This window comes from Rhinoderma darwinii, chromosome 4 (genome assembly GCF_050947455.1).
Source record: "Rhinoderma darwinii isolate aRhiDar2 chromosome 4, aRhiDar2.hap1, whole genome shotgun sequence".
NCBI classification, from domain to species: domain Eukaryota; kingdom Metazoa; phylum Chordata; class Amphibia; order Anura; family Rhinodermatidae; genus Rhinoderma; species Rhinoderma darwinii.
In genome coordinates, this window is record NC_134690.1 from 196,594,721 (window position 1) to 196,615,871 (window position 21,151).

The 21,151-nt window shown below is 37.1% G+C and overlaps 1 protein-coding gene across 1 annotated transcript in view; it reads right to left on the bottom strand.

The window, feature by feature from the left end:
* The window catches only part of COL12A1 (collagen type XII alpha 1 chain), a 150,054-nt gene that overhangs the window by 5,054 nt on the left and 123,849 nt on the right, over positions 1-21,151 (bottom strand). Inside the window, exons 52-64 of the mRNA XM_075862036.1 lie at positions 19,649-19,795; positions 16,990-17,067; positions 13,876-13,962; positions 13,420-13,473; positions 11,283-11,378; positions 10,858-10,911; positions 10,629-10,682; positions 5,937-5,990; positions 5,638-5,709; positions 3,441-3,476; positions 3,122-3,188; positions 2,005-2,193; positions 1,762-1,839 (exon numbers count right to left, since the gene is read on the bottom strand). Coding sequence (XP_075718151.1) covers positions 1,762-1,839; positions 2,005-2,193; positions 3,122-3,188; positions 3,441-3,476; positions 5,638-5,709; positions 5,937-5,990; positions 10,629-10,682; positions 10,858-10,911; positions 11,283-11,378; positions 13,420-13,473; positions 13,876-13,962; positions 16,990-17,067; positions 19,649-19,795 — 1,066 coding nt within the window. The remainder of the gene's footprint in view (positions 1-1,761; positions 1,840-2,004; positions 2,194-3,121; positions 3,189-3,440; positions 3,477-5,637; positions 5,710-5,936; positions 5,991-10,628; positions 10,683-10,857; positions 10,912-11,282; positions 11,379-13,419; positions 13,474-13,875; positions 13,963-16,989; positions 17,068-19,648; positions 19,796-21,151) is intronic.

Genomic DNA, 21,151 nt, shown 5'->3' on the forward strand with positions numbered 1-21,151 from the left:
GTAGGTCAAGGCGACTGATTTAAATTGTAGGTTCCCCTATTACACACCCTTTGATAATTATACATAGTAGTATAAAAGAGAGGTTTTTTTTTATCTTCTGAGGCAACTGGTTGAGGTTCCTGTTTATTAGAGTATTTAGAACCCCCCCCCCCCATTATCGGTGATCAGTGGTTGACTACCCCAACTAACTGCATGCCTGCGGTTTCAAGCATTGATTTCACACCGTGGTCCTACCAGCATTTAAGGACATAGCATGCTGTATATACTTTCCCCCCCCCCCCCCGATCACGGTTATCTGTAAGATCATACTATGTAAACAGGGCGTAAAATCCCTACAATAGAAAACAGTAGGGCTTGATTTTACTACAATGGAAGGATTTTTGTTCCTGTAAAAGTTGTTCCCATGACTGTGTGTTCACGACCAGCTAGACTGACATAATAAGCGATTATCTCATTTCATATTTCAAAGGATATTACATGATAAATCTTTTTCTTTGAGTATAATTTAACCAGTTAATTTAGTATTTTAAATTGCCCATATATGTGATATAGTTTCTAATTGACAAACTTTTTTTTGGCTGGCAGCTTTCACCAACAAGCCCTAATTACCATGTACATTTAGCTTGGTCCAAATTGTATGTTAAAGCAAAAGTATCGTTAGAAGATAATATATTATTTAAATCAGGATTTTTTTTTAATTATTTAAAACACATATTTTTTATTTTTTTTTAGTGGTGTTTGTTTTTTTGTGTTTTATGTGACTATCCACGTAAAAAAATTGTGAAATATTACAGTTTCGCATTGGCCACTATACCAGTCACAAAGAGATGATATTTCACATCCTCTGTAGTTCTCTTGTCTGTATATACATGCACAGGATGAGGAAAATCATCTCATTATCATCAGTGGGTGGGCAAGTTAATGACAGCTCTATCGTATTACTGGAGAACAAGATAAGGTAGTATAGAATGTAGTGCTAGATAGCAGAAAGCCACCAAAACTTTATTCCCAACAAAAAAGAAACAATATTCTTGCGACTAACTGGGCCCCCTCAATCTCCGGGCCACATAGCAGCTGTTATGGCTACTATGGCTATAGTTACACTCTTGATAGCAACACTATACCCACAAATAAAGCTGTGTATGTATCCACCTAATCTCTGCGGGAGGGGCTGTACTTCATCACTTCCTGGAGACTGTAACAATTTTGAATCTTTGAATCCTCTGTTATTTGACTCATTCATTTAAACTGCCATAAATTGCACATACTCTGCTGTACTGTCCATACAGGAAATACAGGAAGTAAGTGTGTTTCCAATATGGCCGCCCCAAGAAGGTTTTAAAAAAAAAAAGCACAACATTTTAAAAAAACGGCCAAACACATTATATATCATCTACCGTATATACTTCTAATTTAATGAAACTAAAATAAAACTAATCTGGTGCCACAGTGTGCAACATAAATGAATTGGCCAACATAATCCAAGAAAGCAGATTCATTTTAACCTTACAATGTGTTAGGGGAACTCGAGTCCATTCACATTAGAGTGTTCTCATTGTCTCTGCATAAAAATCTATAACAGGACCAGAAACATGGCTATCTTGTGATGAGTCATAGAGAGTGAATATTTAATAAACCTTTCAGTTATTTTATGTACATTTTCACGTTTGTAATACAAAACATTTACATTTTGTTAGCTTCTTTTCCTGTTAAGTTTTTTTTAGAAGTATTTTGGTGGAGATGCAGCCTACATATACCAACCTGGGGGTCCACTAAGCCCTCTTGGTCCTTGAGATCCAATTCCAGGGTTGCCTCTCTCTCCTTTTTCTCCTTGTAAACCTAAACAAGATAAAAAACATAAAGAGTCACTTTGTTTTCCGATACAATATTTTAACTTACAAAATAGCAACATAGCTACCTAACAATACAAACAATTTCACTATAAAGTACAAGTTTTTTATTTAAAAAAATGTGACTTTCCTTTCCTTTCTTTTATACACTCACCTCTTTCCCCAGGTGGTCCTTGAAGACCAGGTGTTCCTGGGAATCCAGAACTGCCTGAAGATCCAGGTTCCCCTCTTGATCCAGCATTGCCAGGAGGACCTGGTGGACCTGGAGGTCCTGGCTGATTACGATTGGAATAATAATCATTTGGAATCTGGTTCAGCATTTGATTAAATCTGCTCATTTGACCTGAAAAAGAGAAAGTTGTAACATTAGATGCAATAAATGAGTCTTGACTTACATCTTACATTTTCAATGAAGCATAACTTAGCTGGAAAAACTGGGATCTCTTAGTAATAATACTTAGAAGTTGAAAATCAGATGTCAGCATACATTTTGCATTTACAAATGTATAATGTAGGTGTTCTAAAAGTAAGAGTACGCCAGCAGAGCAGTGTCTGATGAAAACTATAATGAAAACATTTTAAGTAGGCATGGTACAAAGCGAAGTCTGGGTTTTTACTCTGATGGGTATTTGGCAGACTAGGTGGGCCAAGTGCTTATCTGTCTTAAGCTTTCATTCAGTCTTTCTGGCACTGAAAGACTTGCGGTGTTTCAGGAAAGTAATCATTAGTCAATAATCCTGACATTCCTAGTATCTAATGGCATAATGTGGTATGTACCTGTTGAGTAATGTGGAAAGTGGAAAGGGGTAATTATGTAGCACAGAGATCAGTAAGACAAAATATTAAAATCACACATTCAAAGTCTCCAAACCTATCACATACAATACCTTCTTACTTATAAACGTGGTTTGTTCCATCTGTATAAAATCAGGGATCAGGTAAAGGTTCCTGACCTGTAACCCCTAATATTAGTCAAAAAGTTGCATGTCTAGCAGCTCTCAGTACTGGAGGAATACGGATTGTCCACTGCAAACCATGAACGAATACTATGGTCTCTTAATGAATTAAATGGGCTCTCTTTTCTGAGAGCCCATTTATTTGCAATATACAGTATATACAGTGTCTCTGTATCCTGGTATCATATTACCTACTGTACGAATGCTAGATGTGCTCTAATGTATTTATACGCACCAGAACCAAGTATTTTATATTGTAAATGTAATAATGATGCATTTTAAATGACTGTATACAAAACAATTGTTTGAACTTACTGTTTATCATCTGTTCACAAACTTGTCTTGCAACCGCCCTCATCATATTCTGGGAAGTCATGTCTCCCTTAATGTTAAAAAGCATACAACAGGTCATTAGCACTGTAGATATATTAAACAATATAAAGTATGTGCTACCTACAAAGCCGTGGGTGAACTCTGGGTGGATAGGTGAATGGGTGGGTGTAAAAATGTAAAAGCAAATGCAAATACAGACATGGCTCATTTCCAGTATGCAAATATAATTTGTAGTAACTAAGCACCTATGTCTTTATGAATTAGTACAAAACTGATAAATATATTCAATCATTCTACTTACCCTGTCACCCTTGTCTCCTTTCTGCCCTGAAGGACCCTAAAAAGAAATGACAATGTATTACAGTCTTTGTGACCCTTATGTGAAATAAAAAGTTTTATATTTTGTTTTTAGTTTTTATTATAGCCAGGTATCTGTCAAAGTTTTTTTTTTAACTGGTGTTATTTTAGCCTGGCCAGAGCTTCAGCAATGTTTAGCTGCTGTTGATAAAATGCCCTCCTATAAAGTCTATATAGGGAACTGCATTTATAGGTGTCTCATGCATTCTTATTTTTATCTGGCATATAGTATACTTCCACAGCTATTGCAGACTGGAGCGAGCATGGAACGTATTTTACGCTACAAAACTAATATTTCTGCACATTGGTATAATGTCTGTTGTGAAATGTGATAGTGAATCGGCAGATTGGAGCTATGTGATAATGGGACATGTCTACTGGCCATCATAGCTATTACTTAAAACAAATCTGATGAATTTAAATGCTGCTATAGAAAACTTTGTTTTCAAAATGTATTTCTTCAATGATTCTATCGTGTCTCTTTTTCCCATTGGACAAATTTTGAATAATCAACCTTTAAAGAGGATCTGTCACTAGTTTATTAATGCCCTCATCTAATAGACACTATGATGTTGATAACTACAGTATAAATTGTTTCAAAATGTTTATTATTTGCAAAGTTATGTGCTTTTTTTGTAAATATGCTAATTTGGATATACTTGCCAAATGGGAGGTAACTCTTTCTTTTCCCTCTGGGCGGTGTAAAGTTTTATGTACAGTTCTCCTCTTCCCAGCCCAGCAATATAGCGTGATCTTGTGATTGAAGCTAAGATCACACTGTGCTGGGAAGCGGAGAACTGTATAACGCTGACAGCGTCATACAGAAAATATTACACCTCCCAGAGTGAAAAGAAAGAGTAACCTCCTATTTGGCAAGTATAGCCAAATTAGCATATTTAAAAAAATGCACATAATTTACACTGTAGTTATCAGCATGACAGCGCCTATTAAATTAGTTAGGAGATAGGGCACTAATAAACTAGTGACAGATCCTCTTTAAATCAGAACATGAAAACATCTGCGAGCCACCCTTATTAATTTGATGTTACCCTTTTATCCTGGCATGTCCGTGTTCACCACAATAATTGAAACCAGTAGTGTACATCAAAGCAACAATGCCATCTCCCCACACATTACTTGGCCAACAAATTTCCATTTGCAGAGTAGAAACATTATTTTATTCTCTAGTCTCTACAGTAGATGTTCCATGAATGTTTCGTTTTAGTATTCCAAATAAAATCTTTAATATGATGAATTCTTTCTGATCTAGCTGTATGAGCTTTGATGTATAAATGCTTTTAACATCATAATATTTCAGCTTTAATGTGACAACACAACTGCACTGTCTTCTAGGACACACTTTCCTTTCATAATTCACTGGCTTTTTAGTTAGCTTAAGTTTCAACTTCAGCTCCATATCCTTTATTCAAGATGCAATTTATTTCACATACAACTAACATGGGAACAGGTCACTGCCTCCCAGAAGATCAACACACTCATCATCTTCTGCTGTTCTGTCAAAGCATTGCACAAAAAAATTAAGAAAGGTGAAAACTCGTAACAGGAAATGGAAAGAAACTGCCACACATAATTACTTGTGCCCGTCAAAAGGCTCTAATTCCTAAACTGACTAAAATAAAATAAAAATGATCTAAAACATATAATTTCCCATAATGTACTGATGCTTTTCTAATATAATGTGCAATGAATTTATCTTTATAATAAGACATTATAGTGGAATTAGCCACTGCCTAATTTTAGTAGTAAAACCAAAGGAAAGTTGTTCAAGATTGGATATCACTTGTTTTAAATGACATATAATTTAGGATGGAGGCAGCAGTGAAAGTCAGGCATATTTTTGTAAATGTGCTGATCTAGTTCTTAACATTTACACAGCCTACAAATATATATTTTTGGCAGATGATCTTGGTAGTGGTTCAAATGGAAAATGATTACCTCAAATTCCAACAATCAACTACTGCAACTGTTAAAATGATGTACTGCAAACTATTACATCCAAAGGTTTTGCTACGCTGTCAACAAAAACCTACAAGAGGAAAACCTTGGCTTCCCATTAAACTCTTTATTAAGTTACAAACTAAGCAATGATATTTGTCAGCAGAAAATGATATTTCTCTTACGGGTAAACCATTATCTCCTTGTTTTCCTGGTTTCCCACTTGGACCTGGTGCTCCTTGTGCTCCTGGTGCTCCCTACAATGTAAAATAAGACATGTAATATTAATTGTTACTGAAAATGTTATCAGGTCTTTATAAATTGAATTGTTACGCTTCTTCCACATGATCATATTTCTTACACTAGCAGATGCTTTTACTCTGTAGTTTAACTCAGCTGCCATTATGGCATCTGAAGTCTATAAGGAAAAGGTAATAACAGTATTGTACATTCTAGTAAAATTGCATGATCTTATATCACTTACCATTGGCCCAGATGGACCTCTTGGTCCAACAGAACCATCTTTGCCTGTGTAACCCTAAAAAAGAAATAAATACATATTTCTATTAGATATATATTTTAAAAAAAATATTGTATAGACAAAATCTAGTAAAATATAATACCACATGTTGATCATTTTAAGTACAGTACTTGAGAATGGGCAGTTAGAAATTAACAAATATGTTGTACTCAAAAGGAAGTCCGAAAAAGAAAATACTGTGAGAGGGCCAAACATTACATCATGCTGCACCGCAGTCCTTACTCTCGCTATGAATGAGTAATTCATGTGATGCATAATTCTCCCATAATTGCTGACATAATGTTTAACTCATATACCTCAAACTTGCAATCCCGAAACTAAAATCTTCCCATATATTATATATAAGGGATTCATACTTTCAAATAAGTAATTCTGTCAATATGACCAATCTCTACATGTCCCACCATGTAAAAAAGATAAGTTTCGACCCACCCAAGCAACAACAGACTTAGTGTTGAAAGACAATGATAACTTATGAGATAAAGGGGGTTGTCCAGAATTAGAAAAAAAAGGGTCTTATGTTTTTCGATTTCAGAAACAGCACCATGTCTGTCCAAGGGCTATGTTTGGTATTGTAGTTCAGCTCCATTTACTTGAAAAGAGAAGAGCTGCAAACCAGAAACAACCCATGGACAGACATGGTATTATTTTAGAAAAAATCAAACCCTTATTAAAGAGGCTCTGTCACCACATTATAAGTGCCCTATCTCCTACATAGCTCCGTAATCTCGCGAGATTTGGTTTCACTTGCCGGAATCTCACAAAAAAAGGTTCAGAAGTGTCAGGATTCTGAGTACATATGATGTCCAGGCTGGATGGTCATGTGTATTCATTATCAGGACACTGTAGTAATGTTAGGGTTTGTGTATGAGGCTGCACATAGCGATATAACTATATCGCTAGTGCAGTGTAAATGAATGGAGAGGAGTGCATGATGCCGATTGGTCAGCGTCATGCACTCCTCTGTACAACGCCCACTTGGTCTAAAGTAAAAGTACGCCCACTTGGGCATTAAGAAAGCTCATTAGCATAAACCAAAATCGCTCCTAACGTTGTGAAAATAGATCGGTTTTTTAAATAAAAAGCATTACTGTCACCTACATTACAGCGCCCATCTCCTTATATAGGAGATAGGGCACTTATAATGTGGTGACAGAGTCTCTTTAACTGCTCTTTATTTGGTTTTAGGATTGTGGGTCACAACTATAAATTGTACATCATGCATTTTATTTAATCCTAGCACCCTGACAGAGCCTGTTATTACGATAGATACTATACCGTGAAGATAAGTTTTCTTGGAAACTATACAAACCTAAGCAAACTGAACTTCTGATTAAATACCATATACATTGTTGTCAGAAGATATTTTTACTTTTATATGCAGGTTGTACAAAGCTTAGTCCATAATGGCAGCCAATGAAGAACGCACACCCTAACCTGTTATTTTGTGTAAAAAAACTATTTTAAATGTGATCGATTCTAAATACATAACATTTCCAAAGCGTTAACTATATAAAAATGAAAATATGATAGTCAACAAAAAAAAAAGAAACACGGGTGATAATGTGATCAGTCGGATAAGCAAGTAAAGCCTCTGAACTAAGCATCGACCTCACCTAACATCTCTTTTAGACCGAATAAAATATGACATAATGAAATAATTGAAAAAAAGCTGTTTTCCTATTAGTAGAATATGAAAAAAAAAATGAAAAGAATATAAATCTCTACCATGTAAGAATGATTAAACTGACATGGTATTTACATTCAGCAAATAGATACCAGGCAGAAAAAATGTTGCATGCAACAATCTCTGACACATTATTTTGATCAGTCTTTTATCTCCATTTTCAGATAAACTTTTAAAATGAAACGCTGATGTTAGAATCTTATATAGATTCAACTTTAGTATGATTTGTCTCATAAACCCAAATCATGTGTTTACCTCTCCTTTGTTGTATCATAGCTGTTTCCAGCTTTTTCATTTGGTGTCAACCCAAACAAAACTTGCTTTGTATAATTCCCTATCCCGTCCTCAAATAAAACAATAAACGGCCCATCACTCCAGAGAAGCATGCATGTGGCCAAGTATTCATAAATCCTCCAAGCACTTACACCTTTAGTATAAGAAGACCCATATCCATTACTGTAGCCACATGACAAACACGTATGAATTAAAGAGGCTCTGTCACCAGATTATAAGTGCCCTGTCTCCTACATAATCTGATCGGCACTGTAATGTAGATAACAGCAGTGGTTTTTATTTTGAAAAACGATAATTTTTGAGCAAGTTATGAGCAATTTTAGATTTCGTTTCTTAATGCCCAACTGGGCGTGTTTTTACTTTTAACCAAGTGGGTGTTGTAAAGAAGTGTATGAGGCTGACCAATCAGTGACCAATCAGTGACCAATCAGCCTCATACACTTCTCATTGTTCCAGCCCAGCATGATCCACAGCACAGTGTGATTGAGCAGTGAAAGAAGCTGGGATGGAACAATGAGAAGTGTATGACGCTGATTGGTCACTGATTGGTCAGCCTCATACACTTCTTTACAACACCCACTTGGTTAAAAGTAAAAACACGCCCAGTTGGGCATTAAGAAACTAAATCTAAAATTGCTCATAACTTGCTCAAAAATTATCGTTTTTCAAAATAAAAACCACTGCTGTTATTTACATTCCAGCGCCGATCAGATTATGTAGGAGATAGGGCACTTATAATCTGGTGACAGAGCCTCTTTAAGTAAAGCATGGAGTCTTGAAATGAAACCTCATATAAATTGTGATCCTGTTCTGCACAGATCCAGTATGACTGCACACATGTATTAGAGACTCATAGGCCCTCTGTGAACCACCATATAGTGCCTACAATAAGCATCATATTGTACCCTACAAGCAATGGTTCTATGGGAGAATGCCTCCGTAATACGTAATGCAATCCTACATGACACAATTCTTTTTACTCACTGAATCATATGGAATCCGTGAGAAAAAACTTTGGTGTGTATCCATATATCAGAGGCACAGGGTGGTACAGTGTGGGCTCATTGCAAGCTATATTTGGCATGGTAGAGCAGTTTCCCATAGCGACCGATCAGGTTCTGCTTCCATTTCCAAAAGGTTCTCCGGGAAATGAGAACTGTAATCTGACTGGTTCCCATAAGGGCCTGTTCACATCAGTGCTGGCTTCCGTTCATCTGTTCCGTTCAACCGTACCATCAGAGGAACATATGAATGGAAAGCCAAACGGAAACTATCGCTTTCATTTGGATTACGATTGATTTCAATGGTATATTTTCTCTTTCAGTTGGTGTCAGTTTGCCTCCGTTCTGCAAAGTTTGCATTTTTGTTTCAGAGAAAAAATAGCGTAATCGACTAAACTATTGTTTCCGTGAAAAAAAAAACAACTGATTAGAGGCAAACTGATACCAACTGAAAGAAAAAAAAAAAACTTTCCGTTTGGCTTTCCGTTCATCTGTTCCTCTGTCGGAAAGGTTGAACAGGACAGATGAACGGAAGCCAGCGCTGATGTGAACTGGCCCTAAGCAACAACTCCACTTTTCCCTTGTATTAGTTTTGATAAATGTATTACAATCTTATTACCCCAATATTGATTAATGGGAATATATTCTAAATATTATACTGCATATTAAATATTTTTACTGCATGTAAAATAGTCACATATAGTTCATTATTCCCAGTGTATTACTGTTCACATGACAAGATCTTTGTCACTCCACAGGAATCCTGAAGCACAGATGTAAAGGAAACAAATGTGTTAAAAATATTAGCTAACCCAAATAATCCTTCGTTTTGTTTGGCAATGATACAATCCCATACTTTTCCTCCTGGACTCTTCTTTGATGCCTGAAGAGCTAAGTCTAAAAATATAGATTTGCAGGATTTTGTGCTCTGTTTGCTTAGCAATTCTGTAATTAATTTGATTTTTAGCTATTACGTTGAACTAAACAATCGAAACAATGAAAAGTAAAAGGCATTTTTGGAAAGTATTTATTTGGATCATTTATTAGAAGAAAGGATTACAGGAAAAGACAGTTTGGCTGAGGAGAAGGTTTTCCAGCCAGAGCCTCAAGCTGCTTGCAGGTCATTTGTTTAATGTGTAAGGATTAACTCTACAAGCAATTATGTTCTGCTACTCATTAAAAGTTACAAAATAATGTCCTAACATTCAATGATGTGATAATATTCGATGCACATGTGTTTTAGAACTGCATGTTTAAGGGATGCAATAATCTCTCCAGAATTTATAATTTAGTGTTTAGCGCAGTTGCTTTGCTGCACTGGGGTGATACTTGATCCTACTTTCTCTTCTTTCCTGTTACAATAGATGAAGTTCATGACAGAAACAATCCTTCCTTAAAATAACCTCAACATTCATGAATAAGGGAAATTCAAGACACTACCCGATCACAACAAAGGCAATTTAAAAAAGCAGATTCATTATTACGATAGAATCCAAAAATCCAAAAAAGTAGTTAGAATAATTTGCGTTGCTTTTTCTTCTTTTTGACTATAACACTACATCTTTTAGTGGAGATGGTCAAGCAGGATTCTCTAAGCTCATCATTGTGTTAGACAATATAACAATGATAAAAAGTTGAGTTCAGAAAACATACCCTTGGCCCTGGTGATCCCATAGGTCCAGGTGGTCCAGTTACACCAGGAGATCCCTTAAAATAGACAACAAATTCAGTTGTGAAGACACATTTATAAAATAGTATCAAAATATCAATGGCAACTGTAATTAAAGTAAATTGGTTAATAGAAAACTGAATATACAATCTTTTGCATTATCAAATTAAAAAAATATAAACTTAAAAAAGAAAAATGCAGTCACTAATTTACCATTCTTCCTGGCAATCCAGGGTCACCTTGATCACCCTTCATTCCTTGACGACCCTAAATTAAAACGAGAAATATATTTGATCCTTCTATTTCCTCCTATCGTGTTTCATATGTAATGCGGAAACAATACAATAATCCTATTTTAATGAATTTAGGCCTATACTAAGTATTTTAAGAGGTAAACATAATAGTATGCAGGTTTTAAACATCTATTCTATGAAATGTTTGGCTGCTACACCTTAAAATATGAAATACTTGCATAGGATTGGGAGTGTAATATTTAGAAGTGTTGTACATCATTCTCCTCCTAGATTAGTATCAACTTATGTATGCTTATGAATCACCACCAAATATTTTACATGAATACTTTTAAGAATGTAATACATTTTTGACATTTTTAACTACTTCTTTTTTTTCCAACTTACAGGTTCTCCAGGAATAGAAAGTCCAGGAGGTCCTTGAGGTCCAGGAGGCCCTTGTGGACCAGGTAGACCTAGTTCACCTCGCTGTCCTGGGGGGCCCTATAATCAATGATAACAATAGAGAAATACCATTTTGTAAAAGACGAACACATATACATGTAAAAGCTCTTCTCTTCCATCCTTTCCCAATCTTTATGGTTGTTATATTTTGTGTCTGCTTCTGGTCAGCTAACTAATAACTTTATCTAAAGCCTTCAACAATTACCTTCCACTCCAAACAATGTGTTTGGTGAAATTTAATTTCTTTATACAATTCTGGAATGTTTGGAATGTAGTTGGAGTGTCTTTATCTCATAACTCACTTCACTCAATTATAGTATAAAAACTTATATTTATACCTAGCACTTTAAAGTTCCCTATTGCTGTTTTTTCAATATGAAGATAGTAATAGGGATTGTATGTATAATATATGTCACAAATATAGAAAATGCCTAAAACTGACAATATTACATTACTATACTACTGCAACTCAGGTATGTCAACTAGCTGTTTTTCAGTTTACTTGATTCCATTCAGTGGATATACTTATAGACGCAATGTATTCATCTGACTTTGAAAAGCAGTTTCTGGCTTTTCCAGTTCAGACCCCCATACAAACGACCCTTCATTTCATCACGCTCTCAGGAGGATAATGTTGCAGATTTTAAGCAACCTATAATCCCCCCTTCTCTTCTCTCTCCTCTCTCTTTCGCTATCTTTGTTTTCCATTGCACACTGTCTGAAAAAGATTTGGGCTTACCATGTCACAACTACTCCAATATTTAGGAATTTGGTGGTTTTGCTCTTTAGTCAAAAATACCTCTCAGCCTCTGACCCTCATAACCTTTCAGTAAAGATGTCTCAAAGTCCCACATGCTTTAGGCTAAATGTCTGTTAATTACATTGGCAGATCTTCCTAGGAAAAGATTGGTTGCAGATTTAAAGCGCTACTGCCAGGGGCTCAGTTAATACCTCAGTGCCAGAATTATCATATAAAATTGTATTCAGATCACTAGTATTTTTATCATTATTAAGATGACCGACATCATTACCCTGCCATTATTCCTTGCATTTATCTTTTATTCCAGCATTGCCATTATCTTTCCCCTTCCCAATTATGGTCTCATTTATTATTAATTATGAGACTATAGATGAGACTATAGACTGACTGTGGATTGTGTTACATTCTGTGTTTTCATATACTACAGAGGAACTAATAGCAGGATTACTGTATCCTGAATTTCAGCTTTGTTCTGAATGTAATATGCAGAACACCTCCCACCCCCACCAATAAAATAATAAAAATAGCGAGGAATAACCAGTCATCTTGGTCCGTAGACTGGTGGGGGTGGTAGACATGTTACTGATGTCACATTCCTCTGCTGGTCTCTCGACCCTAAAGTAATAGAAAAATGCATACTTACCTTGGTCCTTACTGGGTCTCCCTATCCAGGAATAGCTATTCCTCTTGGTGCTGTAGACTGGATCGGATGGGCAGAGTAATGTTACTGACTCATGGGCAGATTCATGTCGCATTCCTCTGTCCGTCCCCTCCACTCACTAGACTGCTGATGTCTAATAATAGATATCCCACTACATCCCATTCAGAGAATTGGTAGTCTGAAGTCATGCAGTCATATATTATCATGACTACTGCTGTAATTGTTGCAACAAAATAAAATAAAATGTCAAGGTTGAAAATTATTTTTTCAGCCTCTGACATCTCATGAAAGGTGGGAAGGGGCCTATTCCTGACTATGCTGTAGGGCCTTCTAAATTCTACTTACGCCCCAAATAGAGAGCAGCACAAAGCTGAGAACCAATATGTGGAATACACAGTATGAGTTGGAATGATGTGCAACTACACCAAACCACCAAGAGACCCACTATATCACTTCAAATAAGAGATATTAGATATTTTACACCGGTGATACATAATAGTATGTAGATATTACTCTATAAAGATGATGAGTGAATGAAAACGCATCAAACCTATTCTTTAACCTTTATCTTGTATTACATTAATTTGATTTTCCCTTTTTAATAAATGATACATTTTGCTTTGTTACGATAAATACAGTATAACATCATATATACTTACAGAAGGTCCATCAGCACCCCTGTCACCTCTAGGACCTTTGCTGCCAGGCATACCCTAAAAAATGAGAGGGCAATTTTGTAATTTACCTGTATCAGGCAGAAATCTTATGACTCCTAATAAAAAGTATTGCAATCCCAAAGGATTAAGACGTGTATTTTTCATTCTACTTTTAACATATTTGGCAAAAAGCCATCAGACATTTTTCCCATAAGCACATTCAGATTTCATTACTTCTGCCAATCTTAGTGAAAATGTGAAATTAATCTAGAGGATGGAATCCTTATGTGTATTAAACAAAGAAAGGTGGCAACATAAAGCCAGCCAAATAGATTAAGGGTTAAAAAAAAGCTGTCACAGAACTTTAAGAAACACCAGAAATATGAAGATTTCTAAATCAATGAAGACAAAGCAATTGTTTCTTCTCTTGAGTGACTGAGTATTAAAATGCAGGCTTACAGATGGGCCGGCTGGTCCTGGAGCTCCCACACTATCTTGTGCACAAGTACAGGCATGGGGCAGTGCTGGGCACTTAGCTTCATCTCTCTGAAAAAGATTAACACGTTGATGAAACGACATTAAATATGTTATTAAATTACATATATTTTAGCTAGCTAGTAAATAAAGAGATCAAACATGCATGGTCGGGATATTTTCATCACATGCCAAAGTTCTTAAACCAGTGATGAGAGCAAACAGCTCCTTATCAGTAAATTCGAGGCTCTCCTTACCCAGAACCAAGTACTGTAATCCATCATTTTCCAGTGACGCATTATTTGCAGTAACCAGAGTTCTGTACAGTCATTCAAATAAATATGTCATTATATCTAATCACTTTTAGAGATTTAACACAAAGCTCTGATTTCACACTTTAAAATTATCAACACACTTAAGAAAACAGATTAGGTCCATGCTGAGTTATTCAGCATGAAGAGATATGTAAACTCCAACTAATCAAAAGAAGTCAAATTCATGTTTAATTTACCTCTATGGTGCAAGAGTTAGGTTATTCAAGAGATTATCTGTCTATCAATCGATCTATCGCTCATTCTATCTATCGCTCATTCTATCTATTGCTCATTCTATCTATCGTTCATTCTATCTATCGCTCATTCTATCTATCGCTCTATCTATCTATCTATCTATCTATCTATCTATCTATCTATCTATCTATCTATCTATCTATCTATCTATCTATCTATCTATCTATCTATCTATTATCTATCTTTTAATCTTTAATGGATCGATTACATATCTGGCTACACTATATCAATCTTTTTACTACCTTTCTCTTCTTTCTTTCTTTCTTTCTTTCTTTCTTTCTTTCTTTCTTTCTTTCTTTCTTTCTTTCTTTCTTTCTTTCTTTCTTTCTTTCTTTCTTTCTTTCTATTTAACAGCTGTCATCTATCTCTCATTCTATCTATCTATCTATCTATCTATCTATCTATCTATCTATCTATCTATCTATCTATCTATCTATCTATCTATCTATCTATCTATCTGTCTGTCTGTCTGTCTGTCTGTCTGTCTATCTATCTATCTATCATTCTATCTTTCTTTCTATCATTTCTGCATATAAAATGCTAAGAGGGACAATAAATTACTGTTTTACATTTATTTTTTATCACATTTTACAAATGTTATCACATTACTCAATGAATGTGATGTAGGGCCTTCAAAAGAATTCAGAAACTGTATCTGTAAGGGCGTCAGTTAAATGTTCTTCAGCACTGACTTGAGTTTATACTGACGCCATCATGTGTGAAACACATCAAGTCACAAGTGAGATTATGATACCAAGTGAAATGTATACAGTGCCGGGATTTATCCTTGCTGACACAATGTATCGCTTTGTTTATATTTGGCTGATATTGACTTAATACATGATGTAATAGATGCCACATATTGTTTAAAGTATTACTTTTCTAAAGTACATTATTTTCCTATTTGCAAACGGCCAAAAATTTATTTGCTTTTGCAGTTCCACTTTGTATATCTTAGCATCTTGCAAGAGTCATCTGATATATCGAAAAGCCTTTTGTGTTTGTGCAAGGTTTCTAAATTAATGACATTCAGATTGGCTACTAGTTTACATCTTTTTTTACGCTATGTATGGGCATAGCAAATACAGCAAATGATTTATGGTAATTTGCTACTTTAATACCTTTACCAGAAAGCCTTGATGCTTTGGCAGTGTAAGCTTGTTTTTCGACTGTCACTATGCGATACTCAAATCTTGCGAAATTTTGTGGTAAATTTATTAGGACATTACACAATCCTGAAGAGCAATTCCTATCAAAATCACTGGAAACAGTATAATCTATTTGAACTATATTTAATCCATTGTCAGACAGTAAACTTCAATTCATCATGGAGGGAGCACAATGTTTCTATTATCATGTAGATATAAAACTGATATTTCATATGATGTGCGGCCAATATATCAGTGTCGTGCACATGCCGGGAAGACGAAATCGCACGAAAACAGTGCTCACCGGCTTACTATCTTAAAGGGTAAATAAACGGTCAGAAAACTTCTGACATGTCATAGTGACATGTCAGAAGTTTTGATCGGTGTGGGTCCCAGCACTGAGACCCTCACCGATCTTGCCAAACAAGGCTCAATAGAAACACCCATACACCGTTACATCGGCTTTCCGACAAAAGCCGATCAGAAACTAAACAACTCAGCACTCACTCGAGCACTTCTCCCGTTTCATTTTAGCGATCCGTGGGGGTCTCCGTGCTCGGACCCACACCGATCAAAACTTCTGACATGTCATTATGACATGTTAGAAGTTTTCTGAAAGTTTAGTTACCCTTTGAGTAAAAGTGTGACCCCTGAGGACGCACCCCGTTCTATATATGGTGTAGAAATGTGTAGGGACAACTGTTTTGTGGCAGTAGATCGGAATATTATATTTTATTATAGAATAGGTGTCCATGAATCGTTAGGAGGGTATGTACCAAAGGCTACCCTGACACGTTCATCCTATCATCTGAACTACCTGCTTTAGCCTTTTTTAAAAAATTGGCTACAGAGTCCACTTTTTAAGAATAAACAGAACAATAATATTATTTTAATCGCTCCTTCAGGCAGTGCCAAATGCTTATATTTCACCTCGAAGAAAACCCTGTATATTTAGCGAGTCACAAAAGGGGGAGATTATGTCAATCTAATACTGGTAAATTTCTCCCAAAACATATTATAATAAAAACATATTACTTTGTTGGTTTAACCTTCTACAGGTGCAGTCAGTTTTGTGCCTCCCTTCACAGGAAGGGCTGGATATTACAAAGCAAAGATGCAAGGTGTTAGAAGTTATATGTAGTCTGGTGCCTGAGAGGACTCAAGGACCCCTCTACCATGTGATAAGACACCAGTATTATAAATGGCAAATTTTGCATTGGGGCCCTGAAGCTTCAAATTACGCCTCTGAAAATTGATTTCTGCAAAATATAGATGATAAGCTATGAAGTAACTTCCTATATAGATAACCCGCAGAGAAAATGTATACTTTGCTACGGTAGCCATAGGATTACCTCATGTAAAAATATTTATATAGGACTTACCATTGAAGGAATATCACAGCATCTATCCCGGCTTGTCCAGGTTACAGTACATACAATGTCAAACATCTGGAGCAGGAACTGGGAACAAGGCAAAGACTTGTTTACTTGTCATGTCATTTGTGTATTTCTTTATCAGACATTTCAAGACATTTGCTTAGCATCCACATCTGACAAATGAACATCTGCAGCGAATTACATAGAGTGATGTCATCGCGTAAGGGAATTTAAGTTCTACTTGTTTGGCAAGTTTCTCCATTGTAAAACTCATTGTTCTGGCTAAATTTGATGTGGCACATAAAAATTATGTAAAGTTACACTTTGGGATATTGCCAAAGACTGTCCGAGCTCTTCCATTTTCTATATTGTTACATACGAGTGAGTGCACATCCGAACTTTGGTTGAGGTTTGTGTAGTTTTTAAAATAGAAAGACTTCAGAAACATAAGTTCTTAAAAGACATCTTGTTGATATCAAGTCTTGATGAAATTTCTTATTGTGGTAAGAAACAGACAGTAATGGAACCAATAATTTGACCAGAGCAATACACATGACAACAAAAAGAAAACTTGTTGTTTCAGCTGTTTACGTTTATCCTCTCCTGACCAGTTGAACAGTGATTGAAGGCAAAACAATGGTAGATGAATATACAAAAAGTTGATCTTCAGTACTAAGTTATCATTCAGCCCACAGCTATCTTCTCTAACATGCATATTTGGATTGGCTGATTGTCAATGTTAGGCTATGATCCCATCTGCATTGGAGGCTCCATCGCGCACTATCTACAGAGGGCACTGTGGCACTATCTACAGAGGGAACTGTAACACTATCTACAGAGGGAACTGTGGCACTATATACAGGGGTGTGTGTGGCAATATCTACAGAGGGCACTATTGCATTATCTACAGACGGCACTGTGGCATTATCTACAGAGGGCACCGTGGCATTATCTACAGAGGGCACTGTGGGGGCTACAGGGGGCTGCATGGCACTATCTACAGGAGGCTCTGTGGCACTATCTACAGAGGGAACTGTGGCACTATTTACAGGGGTGTGTGTGGCATTATCTACAGAGGGCACTGTGGCATTATCTACAGAGGGCACTGTGGCATTATCTACAGAGTGCGCTTTAGCCTTATCTACAGAGGGCACCGTGGCATTATCTACAGAGGGCACTGTGGGGGCTACAGGGGGCTGCATGGCACTATCTACAGGAGGCTATGTGGCGCTATATTCAGGGGGAACTGTGGCACTATCTACAGAGGGAACTGTGGCACTATTTACAGGGGTGTGTGTGGCATTATCTACAGAGGGCACTGTGGCATTATCTACAGAGGGCACTGTGGCATTATCTACAGAGTGCGCTTTAGCCTTATCTACAGAGGGCACCGTGGCATTATCTACAGAGGGCACTGTGGGGGCTACAGGGGGCTGCATGGCACTATCTACAGGAGGCTATGTGGCGCTATATTCAGGGGGAACTGTGGCACTATCTACAGAGGGAACTGTGGCACTATTTACAGGGGTGTGTGTGGCATTATCTACAGAGGGCACTGTGGCATTATCTACAGAGGGCACTGTGGCATTATCTACAGAGGGCAATGTGGCGCTATCTACAGGGGGCTGTGTGGCGCTATCTTCATGGGGCTGTGTAGCGCTATCTACAGGGGGCTGTGTGGTGATATCTACAGGGGGCTGTGTGGCGCTATCTGCAGGGGGCTGTGTGGCACTATCTACAGAGGGTGCTGTGGCATTATCTACAGAGGGAACTGCAGCATTATCTACAGAGAGCACTGTGGCATTATCTACAGAGGGAACTGTGGCATTATCTACAGAGGGAACTGTGGCATTATCTACAGAGGGCACTGTGGCATTATCTACAGAGGAAACTGTGGCATTATCTACAGAGGGAACTGTGGCATTATCTACAGAGAGCAGTGTGGCATTATCTACAGAGGGAACTGTGGCATTATCTACAGAGGGAACTGTGGCTTTATCTACAGAGGGAACTGTGGCATTATATTCGGAGATCACTGTGTCATTATCTACAGAGAGCAGTGTGGCACTATATACAGAGGGCACTGTGGCATTATCTACAGAGGGCACTGTGGCCTTATCTAAACATGAAATTCATCAGTTTTTAAAACGGACAGTGAGAAACGGATGCAAAATGGGTCATGATAGGCTGTCAAAAATTGAAGACCGGAACGGATTCAAAACAGCTGCAAAATGGCCGTCAAAAACGGACAGAGATGGACGTTTTTAACGGCCCACACCCGGACCTTGTCCTGTGAATAGAAACAACAGCAAGCCTAGCGTGGTGTGCGGTGAGGTGTTTAGGAGATGCAGGGTGGGATTGGGTAACTAGCTACTCCCTGAAGTTAGGGCTAGTGTTTGGCGTCTTTGCAGGTACACATGGCTGCTTCAAAGATCTGATCTGAGGCAAGTGGACAGAGGCTGCCTTCTGGGCTCTCCCTCTCGGCGCTGGCCTTGGCGCTGCACTGAATATGACAGACGTGACATTACAATGTGTGTAACAGACTTCAGTGTAGTGCCGGGGCCGGATCTAGTGGCAAATAGAGATTACCCTTCATTCAGGCATACATATTTGGATACTTAAAAATATATCTTGTATTCTGTAATTTAAAAAAAAGGCAACTTACTGGAGCAGACTTCTTGTCACCCTTGAGCTTCCCAAGTACTTCATATCCATCTGTTGAGATATTACCGGCTTCCTTAATTGGTTTCTCTGCTACTTCACTGCAGTCGACATAAATTCTCACAAACTTAGGAGACACCACAATGTGAACCTAAAGACAATAAAATTGTTATTGAGTTATTGTGCGTATCTTAAATACTGTAAATACATTTCTAAACTAATTAAGACTTTCCTGAAAATAGTATTTATTAACAATTAAAATATATAAATGAGTAGATTTTATTTAAAAATCTTCATCAAAATAACTCTGGAACCTCAGGAAGCCATTTTACAAGGCTATTGAGAGCTGATTTTTATAAATCCACATATACACTCTACGTTGTCCTCTGCATTCTTCATCCTGTCTCAAAATGTCTGTCAATATTGTGTCTGTTCCTCTCATAGGACACAGGACACAAAGTAAAGACACTCTTATACTGAAGTAGGAATTAGTGTAGTATGGTATAAAAATGTCTCCTCTAAACATACTTTTACACCGATTGCTCGTCCCCATACATGTCCATTTTGACGGAAGGGATGTTTACACATGGAGATGTGCCGCCAACAACTATAATATCTTGCAGATTTAAAACGATACGATCAGCTGATCAACGAGCGTTCGCTCGTTCATCTGTTGATGGCTTCCCAGTTTACACAGGGCAATTATCGGGAACAAGTGTTCTTATTACGCTCGCTTGCCCAATAATTGGCCAGTGTAAAAGGGCATCAAGGCTCTGATAGAAAACACATAATGCAAGTTTGAAAAGAGCCTTAAGGTAGCCATAAACATTAGATGTATTTTGGCGAGACCGGCCAACCATCTAATGTGTATGATGGTGTCCTGACTCTCACCTGACCACATTTGCGGTTGGGGGAAAGAAGGGTTGGGCATGTTGGATTTTGTTTGTAAGGAGATAAGCCGCTTCCAGAGGCTTCCACTCCTTCTCCCTATTGATAGCGCATGCGGGTTTGGCTGAGTTGAGCGTGCATGAGAGAGTGAGGAGGAATAGCTGTCGGCTGAACGAGCGTTCGGCCGACAGTTATCTAAAATATATGCCAGCTTTAGGGTTTCTCTTTATTTGGAAGGAAAACGCAACTTGTGAAAATACATCTGATTTGTAGCCTGAGGCACATCTCTACAAAATATTGTCAAAAAAACTAAATTTTAATAGGACCACAGTATGAAATATTATAATATGATTATATGTACAACAAAATATGACTATGCCTATTAAGTATCACAATGCTATCATTACGGTAGGACTTTTCTAAAACTTTTTATAAAACCCTCACTTACAAATCCTATAATAAATAAATAAACCAATTAATAAGTGCACCTGATTTGTAATGCTGTCCACACATTCTGGGATATACAGATATTTATCTCATTACACTGGATATGCTCAACTTCAATACCTAATTAGCCACAAATGTGTTCAAATCTAGTGAGCAGAGTCTGTTTGACAAA